The sequence below is a fragment of the Natrix helvetica genome (genome assembly GCF_964273705.1).
Source record: "Natrix helvetica genome assembly, chromosome: 6".
Lineage (NCBI taxonomy): Eukaryota > Metazoa > Chordata > Lepidosauria > Squamata > Natricidae > Natrix > Natrix helvetica.
In genome coordinates this window covers 7,455,863-7,479,982 of record NC_138553.1, presented here as the reverse complement: position 1 = coordinate 7,479,982, position 24,120 = coordinate 7,455,863, and the positions used below count along the sequence as shown (strand labels likewise).

The 24,120-nt window shown below is 44.0% G+C and overlaps 1 protein-coding gene across 3 annotated transcripts in view; it reads right to left on the bottom strand.

The window, feature by feature from the left end:
• DNAI7 (dynein axonemal intermediate chain 7) overlaps nucleotides 1–23,088 on the bottom strand; it is a 68,402-nt gene extending 45,314 nt beyond the window's left edge. For all 3 annotated transcript variants that reach the window (XM_081957821.1, XM_081957820.1, XM_081957819.1), the window contains exons 1-4: nucleotides 22,968–23,088; nucleotides 14,583–14,704; nucleotides 8,240–8,418; nucleotides 5,353–5,512 (exon numbers count right to left, since the gene is read on the bottom strand). In XM_081957821.1, coding sequence (XP_081813947.1) covers nucleotides 5,353–5,512; nucleotides 8,240–8,418; nucleotides 14,583–14,693 — 450 coding nt within the window. In that variant the 5' untranslated portion in view covers nucleotides 14,694–14,704; nucleotides 22,968–23,088. The remainder of the gene's footprint in view (nucleotides 1–5,352; nucleotides 5,513–8,239; nucleotides 8,419–14,582; nucleotides 14,705–22,967) is intronic.
• Between the last annotated feature and the right edge of the window lie 1,032 nt (nucleotides 23,089–24,120).

The following is a 24,120-nucleotide window of genomic DNA, read 5'->3' as shown; positions in this document are numbered from 1 at the left end:
TTAGGAGGCTTTCAGAGTGCTCCTGGGGGCTGGGGAGGGCAGAAACGAGCAAAAAACGGGTCATTATTTGCTCAATCCCCCCCCCCCAGCTCCAGGAGCACTCTATAAGCCTCCTAAAGGCTATGCATGCCCTTTTTTTGAACAAAAACGGACCCGTTTCCACGAAAAAGGGGCGTTTTTAGGACGTTTGCAGAGTGCAAAAACTTTTTTTTTTTTAATTTTCAAAACCTTGGTGCATCTTATACTCCGAAAAATACAGTAGTTATTCTTCAATGTTTCCCCATGGTATTATTTCTTTAAAAAACAAAAACAAATTCCTGAAATCTCACCGCTATTGCACAAGAAGCAGAAGATTTCTTACTCATGTAAGAACGCTCCAATTTTGCGATGTGTCTCTGATACTGTGATACTGATACTGTGGTACATTTGAAGATTATGTAAAATTTCAGTGTGACCCGAGAAATCTTTCTAGCGTAACCTTCCCCTAAGCTGTAGAAACCGGAGTGGCTTGGTTCGCACGTTACGCTAAATCTTACAGTAACACGATTTATTTAGTTCGGGCTTAGTGGTTGTGTGAACTCCACCAACATGTTACAGTTGAAACAAACCATGGCTTAGCAGAATGAATGAACGTCACTACAGAGAGAAGGAAAACATGGAACAGAATGTGCTTGGTTTCATACCAGGTGGCAAGTTAATTCCAGCTTATTTTCAGTAGTAAATAAACTACTGGCTGCATTCACACAACCCTCTGGATCTATTTTTTTTTTTTTTTGACAAAAAACGGGCCATTTTTTGCTCGTTTGGGGGGGACCACCCCCCAGGAGCACTCTACAAGCCTCATAAAGGCTATTCATGCCCTTTTTTGGGGAAAAAAATGGGCCCGTTTTCCCCCAAAAAACAGCTGTTTTTGAGAGATCTGCAGAGTGCAAAAACTTTTTTTTTAATTTGCCTCTTTAAAACCTTGGTGCGTCTTATACTTCGAAAAATACGGTAGCCAGAATGGTTTGTCAAACATGGATTATGGTTTCAGCTGAGTGTTGCTCTTTCAAGGATGAATGAAGGGGATCCAACCAGATTTAACTATATCCAGTGTCCAAAAACAGTGACAATTTAGGAGCTAAATCAAGTGGGCTTGAACACTTTGGGAGCCATTTCAGCATTCAATCATAAGACAAGGGTCTCTGGTCTATACTGAATATTCTGGGGGAAGTTCTACCCAATCTAGCTCAGCTTCAACCTTAACGTTCCGGGCTCCAGAATATACCTTCCTCCTCTCATAGCTTTTAGAGAAAGTGGAAAAATTCACGTAAACTTATTTCTCCTTTTGATTTCGTTTGAACAACACCTCAGAAGGTCTTTGGGAAGGCTGTGAGCTAAGCTCCTGTAGATGTCCCATCACCAAGCTCTACAAACATTTTCCATCAATATTGTCCTGGCCAAGCCACCTTGATTAAGCCCCTTTGATCACTACCACAATGCCTCGTGCATTCCAGATCATAACACCCTTTTAAAACTTCCGATAAAAAAAATGGGTGAGATGATTAATTCTGTTGGCCACGTCCCGTCCCGTCCCCAATTTAGAGAAGCTGGGATGCTCTTTGCCTCCACCCTAATTCCTGAAAAACAGGAGCTGCCATTCTTTCACCCGTACAGACAAACCAAGAAAGAGATCCTCTCTTGACATGGCCACCACCGTGTAGACAAAGCCAAGCAATCATTGGAGAACTGCCCACAGGGGCAAAATCCTTCACCACCACGAGGAGAAAGAAGAAGATCTAGAGAAAGCCCTTTAAAGAGCCACCCATTGTTGTGGTCCTACCAGCGGCCAGTGGAGTTGGCAGCACATTCGGACAGTGAGGAGGTTGGGAGAAACATGGGCCATTCCTGGAGTCTGGGGAAGGCTCTGATGAGGGCTCTACGTCGGAGGCAGAGAGGGGGTCAGGGCCATCTGACAATTATCAGCTGCCTTCGGAGTCGGATATCAGTGGGGCAGATGAACAGCTGGAGCCTGTTCCCAGTGTGCGCATGTGCAGAGCTGCCAGGGGAAGGGAACAACTAAGGAACAAGGGACTTGGTCGTAAAGCCACAGGTGAACGATTAATGGCCCCTCCCAGAGGAAATAAAAGAGGAGCGAAAGGGGAGTGAAGTTTGCAGGAGACAATTAGTTCATTCCTGCATTCATTACATCGCTTTCTGGGCGACCATTCAACTCTTCGTGCCATTACTTTAATTTTATTATGTTTTACAAGCTCGCTAAATGTGAGTACACAAAAAACCTCAGCCAATTTGATAGCGACCACATAACACACTGACAAATGTCTTCCTCTCAGCTTCAATGCATGACATCAATAACTGAATCCTACTGTGATCTGATTAGCACATTGCCAAAACAAGATGACACCTGATTGGCTTTCTAAACACGCATGCTCATTGGCTACAATCAGAGGAAGGAAAGCTACCTGACATCTACCTGAGCAAGTTATGCTTCCTTTTTCTGGTTATTTGGCTATAATTTTGCATAGAATACAGATAATTTGAACAAACCTTGTTGGATTACATTATTGATTAAATTATCTTTCCATTGATATATATAACTTTATGGTACTACTCCAAAGAAAAGTGGCATTATTAGCCATCAAACCTCAAAAATACACTTTTCCCAAAAGCTTTCCACAATTTTAGCCACTACTGTATGTTCTTAGAAGTCAGTCCTCACTAGAGATGACTTTCCTCTCTCTAAAGATTTCTTTCAATGGAATATTTGTACATTACTAATAAAAGCCAGCTAAACTTTAAAGCGAGATTAACGGATGCAGGATACTAGATCTGATGGTATTGTGCAGCTGTTCTTAACTTGAGCCCCAAAGCTAAGCAGAGTCAGACCTGGTTAAGACTTGGATGGCAGATGTTTGAGAAATCTCAAGGTTAGATGGGGGAGTTGGGAGAACCAAATCCAGACAGGTAAAACCACTTCTGTATTTCTGCCAAGTGATTTATATGAACATTGACAAAAAATTACCAGGAGTCCAAGCTGTATTTAAGAAGGATGTGACTTTTTAAAAGTTATCTTGAAGGTTCAGGAAAGCTAGTCCACCTGTCTTCATATATATACTAGTCCACCAGGTGAGGAATCTCACCCATACCTAACAGGAATGGAATTCCAGCTGTGTTTGAATCTGATCAAAGAAATATTTGGTACAGCTCTTTAAAGGGCCTGAAGGAATTTAAATACGTTATAGAATAAAAGCAGTGGGAGAAGATATAAAGCAATTTTAGAGGATCAAAGCAGGATAATTCTCATACCAAAATCATAGTATCCATTTAGAAGAAGCACATTTTCAATAAATCAAGCCTCACCACCATGATGGAAGAATGGTAAATATAATAATAAAAACCCTGACACTCAAAACATTCTTACGAACGTCAAGATAATAAGCGTAGAAATACAGGTAGACCTCGAGTTAACAACCTTTTGGTTAGTGATTGCTCGAATTTTCAGCAGCACCAAAAAAAAAAGTGACTTACGACCGGTTTTTTTGCACTTACGACTATTGCAGCTTGCCCACAGTCATTTGGGCAAACTCTAGACACTTGGCAACTGACTCACATTTATGACGGTAGCAGTGTTCCCCATTTGCGACCTTCTGACCAACAAAGTCAATGTGGGAAGCCAGATTCACTTAACAACCGTGCTACTAACTTAAAAACTGCACTGATTCACTTAACAACTCTGGCGAGAAAGGTTGTAAAACGGGGCAAAACTCACTTGATAATTGTCACACATAGCATACATTTTGGGCTGAATTGTGGTCGTAAGTCGAGGTCTGCCTGTAATATTCCAGGCCGATTTTGACACTAGAGTCTGAAATTTTCAATTTAGATCTCTTGCTCTTGACTTTTCAACAAAGATTGTCTTCCACCGATTCACGGTCCAAATCGATAATCAAAAAGAATGCATGCCAAATCTTGAAGGCAGGTCTGATACTCTATCATTGAATAGGCTTAGATGATGTTTCTTCAACTCCCAGTAAAATAGATATGAGCAATTATGGCCCTTTGCAACCTGTGGACTTCAACTCCCAGAATTCCTGAGCCAGCCATGCTGAGTCAGCCCTGGCTGGCTCAGGAATTCTGGGAGTTGAAGTCCACAAGTCTTAAAGTTCCCAAGTTTGGACACCCCTGTTAACTATTGCAATGTTTTTCAACCTTGGCAGATTAAAGATGAGTGGACTTCAACTCCCAGAATTCTCAGCAATGGCTATGCTGGCTGTGGAATTCTGGGAGTTGACGTTCATATACTTGGAAATTGCCGAGATTGGTGCTAATGCATTGATGAACATCAGTCAAAACTTTGACATAAGTCACACGGGCTGTCAGTCCTTTCCCACAAGCAAAGTCAACGAGAAAGTTGGATTTACTTAAGAACTATGTGATTCACTTAATGACCACAGGGGAAAAAGGAGGTAAAATTGGACGTGATTTATTTAACGACCACATTGCTTAACAAGATGTTTTGGCTCCAACTGTGGTTATGAAGTGCGGATTACTTGTAATCATGTAGGGTTTAATGTAAATGACCCATCAATTATTTGGAGGATATGCAACCGGATTTTCAATAAAGGATATGTAGCTCAGGGTTTAACTGTGGGGCTCCTTGGGGCTCTCTTAGCTTGGTGGTTTTCTTGCGGACGTTTGATTACCAAACTAGCTACCATCATCAGTGACTGGTGATGCACGCACCGATACTGTTATCTAGTTGGGTAATGAAACTTTTGCAAGAAAACAACCAAGCTCAGAGAGCACCAAGGACCCCACAAACAGATTCTCAAAGTCAGATAACACATTGATTGATTTACCGTATTTTTCTGAGTATAAGACGCATCTTCCCCCCCCCCCCCAAAAGAGGGTGAAAACCTGGGTGCGTCTTATACACTGAATACAGCATTTTTGCTGAAACCCTGCCTCCTTCACAAAAATGGACGCGCAGAGGATTTGGGAGGCTTGCAAAGTGTTCTTGGGGGCTGAAGAGGACAAAAATGAGTGAAAAACGGGCTGTTTTTTGCTCATTTGTGCCCCCACCAGCCCCCAGGAGCACTCTACAAGCCTCCCAAAGCCTCTGCACGCCCTATTTTTTTTGCAAAACTTTTTTTAAAAATGTACCTCTTCAAAATCTTGGTGGGTCTTATACTCCGGTGCGTCTTATAGTCCGAAAAATAGGGTACCTTTGACTATCCAAAGGTAAAAAGGGCTTCTGAACTACCTGAGAGAAAGTCTTTTCTGGCTACTAGGAATTCTGCCCTTCCCACCTGGAATTTTACACCCCGCCCGCAGCCACCTGGAGGTCGTTACCTGTCGTGTCTTTGCAGAGGTTTCGATGAAGGGGATCCCGTAACTTCTTGCTAAATCCTGAGCCTGCTTGGTGTCTACAGTCCTGGAGGGCAAATCGCATTTGTTGCCGACTAGCACCATGGGCACGTCTTCGGAATCCTTTACTCGCTTGATTTGCTCCCTGGAGGGGGAAAAAAAAAGGAAAGAAAAAGAAGGAAGAAGCAAAAGTCTTGCTGTCTTTTTTATAGTAACTGTTCTGGCCTAGGCTTCCCAAAATCACCAAGCAGACTCCTTGTCCAGACAAAAAACCCTTTTTATTAAGCTAAGGTGAATTCGTCTTATTCACACCCAGCAAAGTCTCCTGGCAAATAGTCTTTCAAGGGTGAATTTACAACCACAGACCTCATCAGGCTTGGAGAGCTGCCAAGCCGGTATCTTCCAAACGCAACGCTGTTCAAGAAAATACTTGGCAAGGAGTCTCCGAGAGTCACAAACAAATCTTCACAGTAACTTCGCTCCTCTTTATTCCCTATGGGAGGGGCCATTTACTGTCCACCTGTGCCTTTACTCCCGAGTCAGCCCTTGTTCCTTAACTGTTCCCTTCTCCTGGCAGCTCTGCGCATGCGCACATCGGGAACAGGCTCCAGCTGTTCTTCTGCCCCACTGATGTCCGACTCCGAAGGCAGCTGATAACTATCCGATGGCCCTGGCCCACTCTCTGCCTCCGATGCAGAGCCCTCATTAGAGCCTTCCCCAGACTCCAGGACTGGCCAATGTTCCTCCCCAACCTACTCACTGTCTGAATCTACCATCAGCTCCGCTGGCGGGCCACAACAGTAACAAGAAAACTATAGAAGGAAGAAGTGTTTTTTTAAAAAAATAAAAGACAAAACTGAAGGACAGTTTTCTCCCTTGTGTCATCACTCTGCTGAACACCTAATTCTCACAGTTGATAAAATAAAGTGACTACTAAGTTCTGTCTAATGTGTATGTATATTAATAGAGCAACAAAGGTGATTAGGGCACTGGAGGCTAAAACATACGATGAACGGTTGCAGGAACTGGGCATGGCTAGTCTAGGGAAGAGAAGGACCAGGGGAGACATGATAGCAGTCTTCCAATATTTGAGGGGCTGCCACAGAGAGGAGGGGGTCAAGCTATTTCCCAAAGCACCTGAAGGTCCAGACAAGGAATAATGGATGGAAGCTGACCAAGGAGAGATTCAACCTGGAAATAAGAAATTTCCTGACAGTGAGAACAATGAGCCCATGGAATAGAAGTTGCCTTCAGAAGTTGTGGGAGCTTCATGACTGGAAACTTTCAAGAAGAGACTGAATTGTTAGAAATGGTTTAAGGGTCTCCTGCTTGAGCAGGGGGTTGGACTAGATGACCTACAAGGTCCCTTCCAACTCTGTTAATCTGTTAACCGCTGAATGTGGGCGTGGTATTATTTATCCTTTTATTATCTCGTTTCTCCCTTATCCTGGTTGCACACTTTTAGTATTATTATTGTTTGGTTGTTTTGCAAGTTACACTGAATGCTTCTATACCGGAGACAAAATTTTATTGTGTGTCTAACCACAGAAATAGAATTCTAGCCAAATTCTATCCTATTCAAGACATTTGTTTCCATGCATTATAACCTGGGAAATTTCAAGTCCCCTGTAATTTTTTTTTGGGGGGGGGGAATATTTTGCACCTGGCTAGAAGCTGTACTGTCTGGGGAATGATGAAAGTCAGGAAGTGATAGAATTCTTTTCCTTTTTCTCTTGGGCCTTCTGTGAAGGGGAGAAAGGTTTCTCTTTTTCTTTTTATAAATACAAATTATGCGAATCCATGGGGCTTAGGGTACATTTTCCGTGCATTCCCCCAATTCAAAATATTAGGAAACTCCCAGAATCCCCCATTTACAATTGTACTGAAACTTGAAACCGCTAAAGCAGTCGTAAGTGTGAAAAACAGTCATAAGCAGGGGTGAAATCCAGCAGGTTCTGGAGAACCGGTAGCGGAAATTTCGAGTAGTTCGGAGAACCGGCAAATGGCTGGCCTCAGAGTGGCGTGGGAATGGGGATTTGGCAGTATCCTTCCCCTGCCCATCACCAACAAGCCACACCCACCAAGCCATGCCATGCCACGCCCACCAAGCCACACCCACAGAACTAGTAGTAAAAAAAATTGAATTTCACCACTGGTCATAAGCCAATTTTTTTCAGTGTAGATGTAACATTCAATAGTCACTAAATGAATGTTGTAAGTCAAGGTTTACTTGCAATGGCCAAAAAACCCCCCAAAGAAACCATTTTGAGAGTTCTCTGTGGGGCCTATGCAAAGATTTTGAGGCCTTCCTGATGCTTTGAGACTTCAAGATAAATCTCTCCGCTTCCACCATGTCAAATCGTTCTGACTTGCCCCAGAACAATAACTTGATATGTTTCCAGGCCTGTAATTTTCCTTGGACTCCAAGCGCATAATTGGGGAACAACAATGAGCGAGCTGGTGAGAGGACGACAATTATTATCGCCTTCTCATTATCTCTCTGAATGGATTTCCGGAGAGAATCCGTGAATCCTGAGATCTCTTAAGTTCTGGAGTCCAGATAAAAATAACTTGAAAGGGGTTTTTTGACAGAATAATTAAAGAGAGGTCAGTAGCAATCATACACAGCCATTCTATAACGCTTGGTAATATTCCCGCAACACAGGTCACAAATATACGCTGTTTCTGGACTCAACTCTCCTGATGTGGCCCTCAATGAAATTGAGTTTGATACCCCTGATATAGAGTATCCTGCTTGAGCAGGGGGTTGGACTAGAAGACCTCCAAGGTCCCTTCCAACTCTGTTATTCTGTATTTTTCCTGCAGAGCCAGAGAGGAACCAAATATCATGCATTAATCCAGTCGGGCTTACCTGTAATGATGGATATCTTCAAACGATTTGGTGTTGTTTATGGCGAATACGCACAAAAAACCCTCGCCCGTTCTCATGTACTGGTCGCGCATTGCACTGTATTCTTCCTGGCCAGCTGTGTCCAGAATATCCAACAGGCAGGTTTCGCCATCAATGACCACTTGCTTCCTGTAAGAATCCTGGGAAAAGGAAGAGGGGAAAAAGTATATAACATCATCAGTAAAGGAGAATATTTGTAGCTCAGGGTTGAAATGTGACGTTAATATAACTCAGTCCTTGAGATACAGCCGCAATGGTAGTATCCTCATTTTGATCACGTGACCATGGGGAAGTGTAGAAAACAATCCCTGCACAAGTAGTCCTCGAGTTACGACCACAATCAAGCCCAAAATTTATATCGCCAAGCGAAATCTTTTATGAAATGGGTGTGCCCCGTTTTAAGACTTTTCTTGCCACAGTTGTTAAGCAAATCATTGCATTCGTTAAGTTAGTGACTTGGTTGTTAAGTGAATCTGCCCCTCAGTTGCCAAGCATCCGAATTTTGATCATGTGTGAACATGGGGATGTTGCCACGGTCCTAAGTGGGAGAAACGGCCAGAAGTCCCTTTTTCTACTGTCGGCGTGACTTCAAACAGTCACTAAGTGAACTACTGTAAGTTGAGGACAAGCTTCCCTCAGTTTTCTGCCCTCCAGTCAATAAGTGGGAAAGTTTATGCATGTCTTAGCTGTTTTATCCAATTAGTGCACTAGCAACTTTGCCAACTGTGGGAAGGCATGTCATCGGATGCTATTTCTGAGCTTGCCAATACACAGGTGGAAAGAAAAAAATGGAATGAAGTAAGAAGGAAAAGAATCACTTTGAAGAGGAATTTAATTCTGCAGCTGCTGTTTTGCACCTCCTTGGGGCAGGAGGCTGAAAAACAAACCAGTCAGAGCTGAAGAACCTTCTTGGATGAGAAGCAAAATGACTTCAAAAGAAAAGCACCTTTGGGATAACCATGACCTGGATGACGGAGAATCTCTACAGACAAGAGGCTGAAAAAAGATCTAATTTCATTTTCTTTGCACCGAGGCCCGTCTGAGCATCGTTAGCCCAAGTTCCTCCAGGCAGTTCATTTGCTTAAATCTATATTTGCATTTCAAATCCTTGCCACTTTGACAATCCTCAGATCACTGATTTTCCCGCTGCTTAAAGCTGCAAGAAGCAGGGTTTTGTTTTGTTTTAAAAAAAAAGGGGGGTCTTTCTTCGCCCTGAAAGCCTTTCGCTTACATAACTGGAACAGAGCTGGGATTATATAAAATGCAAATAAGATCGTCGTAACAGTCCCACCAAGTCTTCTTCCTCGTGACACACCTACGAGAATTCTTGTGTGTATTTCCCCGGGGCTTGGCTGACCTCATCACTTCGGTTTAGAAAATTCTGCGCTCATGTTGTGGCCCGCCAGCGACCAACGGAGCTAGCAGCAGATTCGGACAGTGGGAGGTTGGAAAGGAACATGGGCCAGTCCTGGAGTCTGAGGAAGGCTCGGATGAGGGCTCTGTGTCGGAGGCAGAGAGGGGGCCAGGGCCATCTGACAGTTATTTGCTGCCTCCGGAGTCTTGGGAGTCAGACATCAGAGGCAGAAGAAGAGCTGGAGCCTGTTCCCAGTGTGCGCATGAACAGAATTGCCAGACGAAGGGAGCAGTTAAAGAAGAGGGGTCGACTTGGGAGTAAGGCCACAGGTGGACGATGAATGGCCCCTCTCAAAGAAATAAAAAAGGAGCGAAAGGGGAGTGGAGTTTGCAGGAGACAATTAGTTCGCTTCATTGGTTCTTGATTCTCCGGGGGTCCTTGCAAAGTTTTGCAGAGATCGGCCTGGCAGCTCTCCAAGCCAGAGAAGGTCTGTGACTGTAAATCCTCCGTTTGAAAGACTTTGCTGGATGCGAATGAGCAGAATTCACAGTCAACTAATAAAAGGAGTTTTTTGTTGGAACAAGGAGTTTGCTTCAACTCGGCAGTTCTGTTCCTAAAAACTGTGACATTCGCGGGCCGAGACCAAGAGAACGAGCAACGGTGCAGACCAAGTGTTCTTTGGAAGGATAATCGAAGAACGGAAAATAAAAGATGCAGAAAGACAAATAAATACAGGCTTGGTTTTGCTCTGCATCGAAGAAGCACTATTTGCAAAGCTGGCTAAGGATCATCAAATTCAGCACTTCCAAGGAAACAAATATAGTCAAAAAGGCAACGAAGAGATGATGATTTGATGGTTTGGCCCTCCTGGGATAAAGAAAACTCAGAAGTAGGATCCTAGATGCTATCTCCACCAAGATGGAGAATAGAATAGAATAGAATAGAATAGAATGAAATTAGGAGAAGAGAATAGAAATAGAATAGAAATAGAAAACAATAGAATAGAATGGAACAGAACAAAATAGAATGAAATTAGGAGGAGAAGAGTAGAGTAGAATAGAATGAAATTAGAATAATAGAATAGAATAGAAATAGTTTATTACAGGTAGTCCTTGACTTACAATCATGATTGAAACCAGAATTTTGTTGCTAAGCAAAGCGGTTGTTAAGAAAGTCACGTCCAGTTATACAACCCTTTTTTGCCCCAGTTGCTAATCGAATCGCTGCAATTGTCAATGAATAACGTGGTTGTTAAGCAAACCCAACTTCCCCATTGACTTTGCTCATCAGAAGCCAGTTGGGAAGGTCACAAATGGTGGGAAGGAAGGAAGAAAAGAAGGAAGGGAGGAGGAAAAGGAAGGTAGGAAAAGGGAGGGAAGGAAGAAAAGAAGGAAGGGAGGAATGGAAGAGGAAGGGAAGGACTGAGGGAAGGGAGGAAGGAGGGAGCGAAGAAAGGGAGAGAAGAAGGAAGGGAGGGAAGGAGGGAGGGAGGAAAAGAAGGAAGCAGCAAGGGAGGAAAGGAAGGAAGGAGGTAGGGAGGGAGGGAGGGAGGGAAGGAATCAATCCGCCAAATGCCTGGAATTCCCAGAATTCCCCAGCAAGCATGACCATCACTAAGAACCCTGGGTGTTGAAATTATCCCATCTGGAGAAACAGCCCATCTTCATGCTTACTCCAGAGTTCGTAATAAGCCACACCACTGCAAAGTTACTCACTCAAAAGTCAGTTAAAGGAACAAGCCTCTGCATTTTTTTTGTCTGACGATGCAAGCAGGGCGCTGAGTTCAGAGCAATATCAACGTTCACTTGCCGTGGTTTTATCAAAAGACATCACTCATGAGGGCACGGCAGGACAGAGCAAAGCTCCCGCCCTGGTTAACTTTTAAAGTCAGACCAGTTCACCAGACTGGGAGAGCAGCATTTTTAAGGCGGAGAGAGATAGAAAGTTTGCAGAGGGGTTATTAAGAACCATGGTGGCGCAGTGGTTTGAATGCAGTAAGGTAAAGGTTCCCCTTGCAGATATTCTAGTCGTTCCTGACTCTAGGGGGCACTGCTCATCTCTGTTTCAAAGCCGAAGAGCCAGCGCTGTCCGAAGACGGTCATGTGGCCGGCATGACTCAATGCCGAAGGCGCACAGAAGGCTGTTACCTTCCCACCAAATCTGGTCCCTATTTTTCTACTTGCATTTTTACGTGCTTTCAAACTGCTAGGTTGGCAGAAGCTGGGACAAGTCACGGGAGCTCACTCCGTTATGCTAGGGATTCGAACTGCTGAACTGCCAACCTTCTGATCGACAAGCTCAACGTCTTAGCCACAGAGCTCTTAGAATGCAGGATTGCAGGCTAATTCTGCCGACTGCCAGCAGCTCGATCCTGACCGGCTCAAGGTTGATTCAGCCTTCCATCCTCCTAAGGTCGGTAAAATGAGGACCCAGATTGTTGGGGGCAAGAGGCTGACTCTGTAAAGCGCTTAGAGAGGGCTGTAAAAGCACTGTGAAGCGGTATATAAGTCTAAGTGCTATTGCTAAACTAATAACATTTATTGATTTCTGTTTATTGGAGTGGTGCGGTGGCCTAGAGGTGGAGCTCTTGCCTCACAAACAGGTGGCTGTGAGTTCGATCCTCGGTAGAGGCAGATATTTCTCTCTCTGGGTACAAGGAGAATATATCTGCTGGACAAAACTCTGCCCTGGCGACAGGAAAGGCATCTGGCCATTAAACATTCCGCTAGCTCCATTCAGTTGCCCAGATCCCACCTTAAAAGAAAATGATGATTGATTTGTCTGTTTATTAGACTTGTTTGCCGCCTATTTTACCCTGTTACGAAAGTGAAAGGCCTCGTCGAGCATTATGTGACGTTCAAATGATCAAGATGGCATTGTGCCAACTTCCAGCTCAATGCTCTGTGAAAGAACATAAAATTTCTAATATGTGATAGCCAACAGCTATCTAATACCTCGGGGGGGGGGGGTGATTTTGTCACAAGATAAACGTAGACAAGACTGTGGAACCAATGTGGAATTTCAGTGGAAATTCCTCACAGAATCAGCTGATAAGCTCAGAAGTTTTAAAATACCACAGTGACAACTCGTGTTTTTTTTAAATGTGGTATAAACTACATGGCTTGTTGCAAACTTGGTGAAAAGAGTAAGGTTCTACATTTAGGCAACAAAAATGGAATGCACAGGTACAGAATAGGTGGTACCTTGCTCAGTAGTAGTAACTGTGAAAGGGATCTTGGAGTCCTAGTGGACAACCATTTAAATATGAACCAGCAGTGTGCAGCAGCTGCCAAAAAAGCCAACACAGTCCTAGGCTGCATCAACAGAGGGATAGAATCAAGATCACGTGAAGTGTTAATACCACTTTATAATGCCTTGGTAAGGCCACACTTGGAATACGGCATTCAGTTTTGGTCTCCACGATGTAGAAAAGATGTGGAGACTCTAGAAAGAGTGCAGAGAAGAGCAACAAAGATGATTAGGGGACTGGAGATTAAAACATATGAAGAACGGTTGCAGGAACTGGGTAGTTTAATAGAAAGAAGGACTAGGGGAGACATGACAGCATTGTTCCAATATCTCAGGGGTTGCCACAAAGAAGAGGGAGTCAAACTATTCTCCCAAGCACCTGAGGGTAGAACAAGAAGCAATGGGTGGAAACTAATCAAGGAGAGAAGCAACTTAGAAGGAAGGAAAAATTTCCTGACAGTGAGAACAATTAATCAGTGGAACAGCTTGCCTCCAGAACTTGTGAATGCCCCAACATTGGAAGTCTTTAAGAAGATGTTGGATCGCTATTTGTCTGAAACGGTATAGGATTTCCTGCCTAGGCAGGGGGTTGGACTAGAAGACCTCCAAGGTCCCTTCCAACTCTACTATTGTATTATTGTATTAAACTATGAGACCACATTATGCAACTATGCAACCCTCACATTCTCAGTGGCTCCATACCAGAGTTTCTCAACCTTGGCGACTTTAAGTTCTGTGGACTTCAACTCCCAGAATTCCCCAGCCAGCTGTGCTGGGGGATTCTGGGAGTTGAAGTCCACAGGACTTAAAAGTCGTCAAGGTTGAGAAACACTGCTCTATACCAAACTAGCAATTAACTAAACAGCTAGCCTGAATTACAGGAACGCCTTGACTTACGACTATAATTGTGCCCAGAATTTCAGCTGCTCAGTGAGACATTTGTTCAGAGAGTTTTGCCCCGATTTTTCTTGCCACAGTCATTAAATGAATCACTGCAGTTGTTAAGTTAGTAACACCGTTTGTTGAGTGAATCCGGCTTCCCCACTGACTTTGCTGGCCGGAAAGTTTCAAAAAGCTCTGGGACACTGTAACGGTCGTAAGTATGAATCAGCTGCCAAGCTTCTGAATTTTGATCAAATGACTATGGGAGTGGTGCAACAGGCATTAAGTGTGAAAAATGGTTATAAGTCACTTTTTTCAGTGCCACTGAAACTATGAGCAGTCACTAAATGAACCGATGGAAGCCTAGGACTATCTGTACAATATGCTAGCCATTTCTAGAACCACAAACCTACCGTATTTTTCGGACTATAAGACGCACCGGAGTATAAGATGCACCAAGATGTTGAAAAGGTAAATATTTTTTAAAAAGGTTTTGCACTCTGCAGGCCTCCCAAACTCTCTGCGCGCCTCTTTTTTTTTGCAAAACTCTCTGCACGTCCATTTTGCAAAGGGGGCGGGGTTTCAGTAGGCCAAAAATGCTGTATTCGGTGTATAAGGTGCACCCAGATTTTCACCCTTTTTTTTTGAGGGAAAAAGGAGTGTCTTATGCTCCGAAAAATACGGTATCTGATCAGCGTTTGATTTTTTTTTCTCCACCTCAAGCACAAAGTCCAGAAATGGTTTCCAAGCAGACAGCACGAAGTGCAGAAGCGGTTTCCCCAACAGACACCACATCGTTCTTGATAGGATCTTATTTACCTCTATTGTAGGATCGTATTCATCTACAAAATGGTTCTGGATGAGCTGAATTGTCAACGCACTCTTGCCCACGCCACCAGCCCCAACAACGACAAGCTTGTATTCCGTCATCTTCTGTAGGCCTAGGGAAGATCAAACAAAAAATACCCATAATAAATACAACATGGGAAGAATTGCAAAAAATAAGTCTGGTATGAAACTGATCAGTCTCAAACTAGTTGTAGAGTTCAGAGCAGCAAAGTGTCAAGAAAGAATGGGGATATATTATCAAGCCCTTAGACCAAATTGAACCATCTCCCTTGTTGTCAGAATAAAATAAAATAAAAATCAGACAAAATAATTTGTTGGGATAGAATATTGGATAGAAAAGTGCCTGCCTAGCAGAATAGCCTGTAACACTGTCCATTCTAAGTGGTCTCCTATCCAAGTATTTATTTCATTTGAAAATGTACAGCAATGGGCATCTTTAGTACGCAACTCTAGGCAACTGACAAACCCAGTGTCTGTCGTGTGTGTTCATTCCCCATAAATAAAGCAAAATACAATTAAAATTATCAGATATAGAACCAAGGCACTGTATAATAAAATCCCAGTAAAAACACTGGCTCTAATGCCTTTAGAAGAAAGCCAGGACTTCATTAAACTACCTTTGCTTTTACAACTTGGTCAATGTTAGCTAGGCACTGTCCCGAAATATGATCAGCTGACTTTCACATGTGTGCCAGTGCCCAAAACTGGTGTGCGCATACGCCCCGGCCAGCTGATTGTCGGGTGCACATCTGTGCCAGAACCTGGAAGTTCAGCTTTTCTGGAGCATGATCCCTTCGCACATGTGGCAGTGCTGAAAACCGGTGTCTGCACGCTAGAACCTGGAAGTTTGGATTTTCTGAGCATGGCCCTGATGAGTGCGCGCAAGCGTACAGCATTTCCACACAAACTTTTTGGCACTTGGTGCTATTAAAAGTCCGTGATTCAATTATATATTTCCTGTAACATGGGAGGCTTCTATGTTTTTAACTTTTAGTCCTTGACTTATAACCACAATTTAGCCCCACCTTTCTGTTGTTAAACGAGATATTGGCTAAGTGAGTTTTGTCCCATTGTACAACCTCTCTTGTCACAGTTGTTAAGTGAATCACCGCAGTTAAAGTTAGTTCAGAGAATCTGGGCTTCCCCACTGACTTTGCTCGTCATGACTATAAGACACTACTGCCACAGTCCTAAATATAAGCCAGTCGCCAAGCATCCAAATTTCGATCACATGACCACGGGGACACTGCAACAGTCGTAAGTGTGAAACTGGTCATAAGTCACTTTTTTGTAACTTCGAAAGATCGATCAATGAGTGGTTGTAAATCAAGGACTATCTGTGTGGGGCGAGTCTAACGCATGAATAGAAATGAATTGGAACCAATTGGGATACTTGGTGGTGTCCGAGTTTGGTTGTTTTCTTACAGACGTTTCATTACCCAACTAGATAATATCATCAGCACAAGAAGGGAGTGGGTTTGCTCCCTTCTGGCCCTGATGATATTACCTAGTTGGGCAATGAAACGTCTGCAAGAAAACAACCAAATTCAGAGATCAGCAAGGACCTCACAGTTCTACCCTGAACTGCAAATATTTTATTCTATCGGCAATTTTGAAAACATGAATGTTTTCAACAATGAGTTTTTCATTCATATTGATGTCCACTCAGAAAAGTAACTGTGACATATGCCAGGCTGAATCAGATGGTGATGTGAACCAAACCCAACCTTGAGTAAAGCAGGACTATAACTAGGTTAGTCCTACCCAAGCCTGATTTTAATCTCGAGAGATAGCAACATTTCTCTAACATTAACAGGGTTTAGAAGCTAAGTTCTGGTTGGTGTTGGAATGGGGGACCTCCAAGAAACAACCAGAGATCTGGGCTACATTGGGAAATGGAAAAGGACAATAGCACACCCCTTCTATCTCCTTCCAAGAAAAACACATGAAAGCATTCAGGGAGTAAACCAAAAGTTAAGCTCAAGACGACTTTCAGCTAATATCCCAGAAAAGCTATTTCCTCTTTGGAAGACCTTCAACAATATTCGCCATGTTGACTCCAGATGGGCAGAAGAAATAGAGACAGGCAGTTTCTCAAACAAGCAGGCCCAATGTCCCAAAGAGTCCTGTAGAAGATCTCCAGCACCTCAGCTAGCATCATAAAGTTAGCAACTTGCACATCAGTGACAATTAGGGGACTGGAAGCTAAAACATATGAAGAACGGTTGCAGGAACTGGGTACGTCTAGTTTAATGAAAAGAAGGACTAGGGGAGACACAATAGCAGTGTCTCAATATCTCAGGGGTTGCCACAAAGAAGAGGGAGTCAAGCTATTCTCCAAAGCACCTGAAGGCAGGACAAGAAGCAATGGGTGGAAACTAATCAAGGAGAGAAGCAACTTAGAACTAAGAAGGAATTTCCTGACAGTTAAAACAATTAATCAGTGGAACAACTTGCCTCCAGAAGTTGTGAATGCCCCAACACTGGAAATCTTTAAGAAGATATTGGATAACCATTTGCCTGAAGTGGCGTAGGGTTTCCTGCCTAAGTGGGGGGTTGGACTAGAAGACCTCCAAGGTCCCTTCCAACTCTATTCTATTCTGATGTGTTATTACCCACACTGATGCATTTGGGACCGTCAGTAGCTTTTACATGGTCCATAGGGCAGTCCCATGTCAAACCTATTGTAAGGGTTCAATTGTGAGGTAACCTGGGCCTGAATGACTCCCCAAAGGCCTTCTGAGTTGGGAAAAAGGTGTAGCTGTGGTGGCCAGGATCAGTTGTGCAATGCTCCTCTGGCCACAGCTGCACATGTTTTGAAGGAGGCCTGCAACCCCATGCAAAACAGGCAGTGAAAATGTCCCCAACTATGGCAGTGGTGGGGAACATGATTTGGGCACTTCAACTCCTCTTTCACGTCTTATGGGAGGGGCCAATCATCTCCAAGCCTTACTCCCAAGTCGACTCTGTTTTCTTAATTGTTCTTGCCTTCTGGCAGCTCTGCGCATGCACACACTGGGAACAGGCTCCAGCTGTTCTTCTACCCCACTGATGTCTGACTCCGAAGGCAGCTGATAACTGTCCGATGGCCCTGACCCCATCTCTGCCTCCGACACAGAGCCCTCATCAGAGCCTTCCCTAGACTCCAGGACTGGCCCATGTTCCTCCCCAACCTCCTCACTGTCCGAATATGCTGCCAGCTCCGCAGACCGCTGGCGAGCCACAACAAGGTGTTTCACGCAGATGAAAATCAGGAATTATGACTGATCGCTGAAGACAGAGGTGAAACATTGCAGCATAGCGTGTCCCATTCCCCACCACCGTGGCTGATCCCAAAACATACCATAATTGAAATCTACTGTATATTGAAAATTTCCAAGAGACCAAAGAACGCAAGGATACACATACACACCCCCAATAAATACACTCTACCAAAAGTTACTGAGAAGTGTGACCAAGGCTGTTTTAATTACTACAGGTAATCTTCGACTTACAACCATTCATTTAGTGACTGTTTAAAGTTACAACGGTACTAAGAAAAAGGGGCATTGCCATTTTTCACACTTACAATCACTGCAGCATCCCCATGGTCACCTGATCAAAATTGGCCATTGGCTCACATTTACGACGGCTGCAGTGTCCCAGGGGTCATGCGATCCCCCTTCTGCGACCTTCTGACAAGCAAAGTCAATGGGGAAGCCGGATTCACTTAGCAACCATGTCACTAACTGAACAACTGCATTAACAAGAAAAGTCATAAAACTCACTTAAAAACTGTCTCGCTTAGCAATAGAAATGTTCGACTCAGTTGTGTTGTAAGTCGAGGACTACCGGTATTTTGCAAACCCAGGTAGTTGGGTGCGGTCAGAAAATTGCTGTTTAATTACCGGTTGTCCTTGATTTACGATCACAATTGAGCCCAAAATGTATGTTGCTAAGTGAAACATTAGTTAAGCGAGTTTGCCCTATTTGACTTTTCTTGCCATAGTTGTTGAATCAAGTGAATCATTGTGTTTGTTCAATTAGTAACACGGTTGTTAAGTGAATCTGGATTCCTCACTGACTTTGCTTGTCAGAAGGTCGCAAAAGGAGGATCGCATGACCCCAGGACATTGCAACCGTCATAAGTACATGCCAGTTGCCGAGTGTCTGAATTTTGATCATGTGACCATGGGAAGCCGCAAAGAGTGGTGCGGTGGCCTAGAGGTGAAGCTCTCCCCTCACAATCAGGATAGGTAGAATATCTGCTTCTAGGTAGAAGCAGATGTTTCTTTCTCTGGGCACAATGAAGATATATCTGCTGAACAAAGCTCCACATTGGCGACAGGAAGGGCATCCGGCCATTAAAATGCTCTGCTAGCTCCACTCAGTTGCTCAGACTCCACCCCACAAGGGATTATGGCGGTCATTAAATAAAGATGACCATGGGAAGCTGCAATGGTTGTTAAGCGTGAAAAACGGTCACAAGTCACCTCCTTCAGTGGCATCGTAACTTTCAAAGGTCACTAAATGAACTGTCGTAAGTCGAGGACCACCTGTAGGCAAGCACCCTGGGTAGTAAACCAGTGAGCAAAATAAAACCTTCTGCCCAATATTGAGAACTAAAACGTGTTTTGGTTTAAGCACCAAGAGAGGAACGAAGAAAACAAGCCGTCCGGGAAACAACAGGATGAAGCCCTTTGCACATCTGCCGTTAAGCTGGCTTTCCCTTCCTGTGTGAAGCTGGCCAATAATGGGACAGAGAGCCCCTACTCAACGTGCGCTCCATGCCTCTGGCGACAGCAGGTGGCAGCAGCGACAACAGACACAATAGGAGAGAAGAGAGATACACACGTCCTGCACTCCTTCAATTTGAATGCTTTCCACCTGCAACCACCAGGACTGGTTTTCTCCTCTGATGTGCTTCAATGTTTATGGTGGTGGTGGTGGTGGGAGATGGGGGACAGGATAAACTTGACATTTTTATGCAAGCCAGCGTATCAATTAATTGTTTTTTTCTCCGGTGGAGCCGGTTTATCGAGGCAACCTGGTCTCCCCAATTACGGGACGGAGTACACCGCTTCCGTTTTCACCTTTCAGCCCCAATCCAGAGGCCTTCGCAGGCCCCTCCAACAAACTATTTGGGTGTTAAATTTATGTTTTACCGGCAAAGAAATAAAGGGAGGCTAGCACAGATCGATTTCAAGCTAAACACAAATTTAACACCAGCATGTCGATAGTTCAATCGCCTTCGGCTCTCCCTCCCACTTTCCCACCAGGGTAAAATGAGTTTTCCCAATAAGGCGGCTTTAAAGATCTCGCTTCTAAACTCAAGCCAGATTATCCTGGGTTCCCACCACCGATATAAACTGGACCATCAGGGGAAGACGACGCCAGGGGAAAACTTGGGGGGGCATGGCGTTGAGGTCCGCTCTAGGTCCTGGGACAGATGCTGAAGAATGACCGCCACACATTCAGGCCTTATGAAAGCTTTCACTAGGTCAGCGGTCGGCCACAGAACTAGCATAAGTAGTTGGATTAAACGTTCTGTTTCCTTCTGAAATCTTACTTTTCTTGAATTTATCCATGGGTGTTTTTGTGTGTGTGTTCGAAAAGCTCAATAAATCATGTGCCGGCAGGTATCACACACTGGCGGCTGTGACGCCTATTTTGAGCGACAGGGAGCCGCAGCAGAGGGGTAAAAGAGCCACATGTGGCTCCAGGGCCGCAGTTTGCTGACCCCTGCACCTAAGTCTTGGGGCAGAAGTTGCTCTTCCCAACGATGATGGGTCACAAAAGGACTTGGGGGTAGAAGCGGTTGGGTCGCTGAAGGGGCAACATTCAGTGGTAAAAAGGAGCAACGGTGAGCGGGCAGCATTGAACACAATACAGGTAGTCCTCAACTTACGATGACAACTGAGCCCAACATTTCCGTTGCTGAGCAAGGCAATTGTGAATTCAGTCTTGTCCCATTTTACAACCTTCCTTGCCATGCTTAAGCAAATCCCTGCTGTTGTTCAGCTAGTCCACACGGTTGTTAAGTGAATATGGCATCTCCATTGACTTTCGTCAGAAAGCAATTTACATGATCCAGGGGACACCACAGCCGTCGTCAATAGAGGTCAGTTGCCCGGCATCCAAATTCTGACCGCTGTGGGGATGCTGCAACGGTTTGTAAGCGTGAGAAACGCCCCCCTTTTGGTGCCACTGTTAACTTCAAACGTCACTCAAGGAATGGCTGTAAATCGAGGACTACCAGAATAACCAGAGCTGGGAGGGACCTTCGAGATCTTCTAGTCCAACCCCCGTAACATTTCAGACAAAAGCTTGTCCCATCTCTCCTCAAAAACCTCCAGGGATGGGGCACAAGACTGCGCCAACAGAGGCCAACACGGCTTACCATGATGCTCAGCTGCCATCAAGACATTTTTGGGGCCAAACGCCAAACCCCCAAAACTTTAACCTTAAGACTGTCTACCGTTGATCTCACCCCATTCCTAAGAGGTCCGTAAAGGGATGTGCGTAAGTGCACTAGCGTGCCTCCCATCCCTGTCCTAATGTTCCCTTCTATTGGTATCATTTCATGTAGTCATAATCATGTTTATACTTATATAGATGATAGATAGATAAATAGATATTGATATTCATTTCATGTATTCATAATCATGTTAATACTTATATCTGTTATCTAATTCACGCATAGATAGATAGATAGATGATAGATGTATTCATTTCATGTATTCATAATCATGTTGATACTTATAGATATAGATGATAGATAGATAGATATTGGTATTCATTTTATGTATTCATAATCATGTTTATACTTATATCTGTTATCTAATTCACGCTTAGATAAATATAGATAGGTAGGTAGGTAGGTAGGTAGGTAGGTAGGTAGGTAGGTAGGTAGGTAGATAGATAGATAGATAGATAGATAGATAGATAGATAGATAGATAGATAGATGATAGATAGATAGATGTATTCATTTCATGTATTCATAATCATGTTGATACTTATAGATATAGATGATAGATAGATAGATAGATAGATAGATAGATAGATAGATAGATAGATAGATATTGGTATTCATTTTATGTATTCATAATCATGTTTATACTTATATCTGTTATCTAATTCACGCTTAGATAAATATAGATAGATAGGTAGGTAGGTAGGTAGGTAGGTAGGTAGGTAGGTAGGTAGGTAGATAGATGATAGATAGATAGATGTATTCATTTCATGTATTCATAATCATGTTGATACTTATAGATATAGATGATAGATAGATAGATAGATATTGGTATTCATTTTATGTATTCATAATCATGTTTATACTTATATCTGTTATCTAATTCACGCTTAGATAAATATAGATAGATAGGTAGGTAGGTAGGTAGGTAGGTAGGTAGATAGATAGATAGATGATAGATAGATAGATGTATTCATTTCATGTATTCATAATCATGTTGATACTTATAGATATAGATGATAGATAGATAGATATTGGTATTCATTTTATGTATTCATAATCATGTTTATACTTATATCTGTTATCTAATTCACGCTTAGATAAATATAGATAGGTAGGTAGGTAGGTAGGTAGGTAGGTAGGTAGGTAGATAGATAGATGATAGATAGATAGATGTATTCATTTCATGTATTCATAATCATGTTGATACTTATAGATATAGATGATAGATAGATAGATAGATAGATAGATAGATAGATAGATAGATAGATAGATAGATAGATAGATAGATAGATATTGGTATTCATTTTATGTATTCATAATCATGTTTATACTTATATCTGTTATCTAATTCACGCTTAGATAAATATAGATAGATAGATAGATAGATAGATAGATAGATAGATAGATAGATAGATAAATAGATGTATTCATTTCATGTATTCATAATCATGTTGATACTTATATCTGTTATCTAATTCATGCTTAAATAAATAAATAAATAAATCGGCCCGACCCCTCCACGTCTTAGTATCCGGTCTTTTTTTTTTAAGCCTCCACTAGATCCGAGGGGGCGCAAAAGGTGTGTTGCAGATGCGCCCTAAATCCTACACCAGGGTTGGGGGGGCTGGGGGTGGGAAGAGATCTGGGCTCCTGGCGGGGGAGCAAAGGCGCCCCAGTTTTCGCACGACTTAAAAGTTCCCGCAGGAAGCCGGCTGGCCTTTCCCCACACCAAGAAGGAAGGGCGGGCAAAAGCAGCCGAGCGGAGCCAAAGGCGGGCTGGGTTCGGTGCGCTCCCTTTTCCCGAAGCGAACCGATGATCCCTTAGGGACCCCCACAACACCCTCCCCCACCGTCCGCCCCCCTCCCCCAGTTCCCGTGCATCGCGGGGGCGCGCACTCGCCTCTCTGCAGCTGCCCGGCGCTTCTCCGCTCCGCTCCTTCGGGATTGAAATGGACGGAGCCGGGATCGGGCTGCCGCTGCTGCTGCTGCTCTTGCCGCTGCCGATCGCCGAGCGGGCGAGGGCGCGGCTCTCTAGCTCTCTTTCTTTTTCTTTTCTTTTTTTTTGCAAGCGCTATCGAGGCCTTCGGCTTTCCATTGGACGACCTGGATGGGGAAAGTGGGGGTGGGTGGGGACAGGCAGCCGTGGGCGGGGCCACCCCTGGGAGGGAAGAGGAGGAGGAGGCTAGGACTGGCGCGAGAGCTCGTCCACCGCGGCGGGAGAGTTTTTTTGCAAAAGGTTTGCAAAAAAAGGCGAGCGCCCAGCCTCGGAAGAGTTTGCAAAAGGATTGAATAAATAAAAGGCGCAGCGCCCAGTCGAGAAAGGTTTGCAAAAGGTTTGGGGGGGGGGGGAAGCAACATCCAGTCAGGAAACGTTTGCAAAAGGATTTTTTTAAAAAAGCGCAGCGCCCAGTCGAGAAAGGTTTGCAAAAGGAAAAAAGATGAAGCGTCCAGCCTGGGAGGTTTTGCAAAAGGATTTTTTTTTAAAAAAAAAGGGCGCAGCGCCCAGCCAGGAAAGATTTGCAAAAGGATTAAAAAATTAAAATAAAAGGCGCAGCGCCCAGCCGGAAGGGTTTGCAAAAAAAAAAAGGCGCAGCGCCCAACCAGAAAGGGTTTGCAAAAGGATTGTTTTAAATTAAAAAAAAAAGGCGCAGCGCCCAGCCGAGAAAGGTTTAAAAAAAAAAAGGCGCAGCGCCCAGCCGGAGCTGGCCACGGCCGGAGAAGGGAAGGGAGCCTCTCACGGTGCCTTTCCTCCTATGCGAGATTTTGCCGGAGTTAAGAGATCCAAACGCTTTGAAAACGCGCAGGAGCCTTAGCCGGACAGCCCTCGCGGCCAAACGCTCGCAAGGCGGCCAGGAAGGGAAGGGAAAATCGCTGCAAGGAGCTGGGCAGCCACGCGCAGTTCGGGATCTTTGCACCGGTGTGTGTGTGTGTGTCTCTCTCTTTGCGTGTCGGAAACGCTCTGGAGTGTGGGTGAATCAGGGTGGCAGATAAAGCGAATCTTCCGCGGAAGGGCCCGGGCTATTCCAAATCTCAGTGGCCCTGGGAAGAAGCAT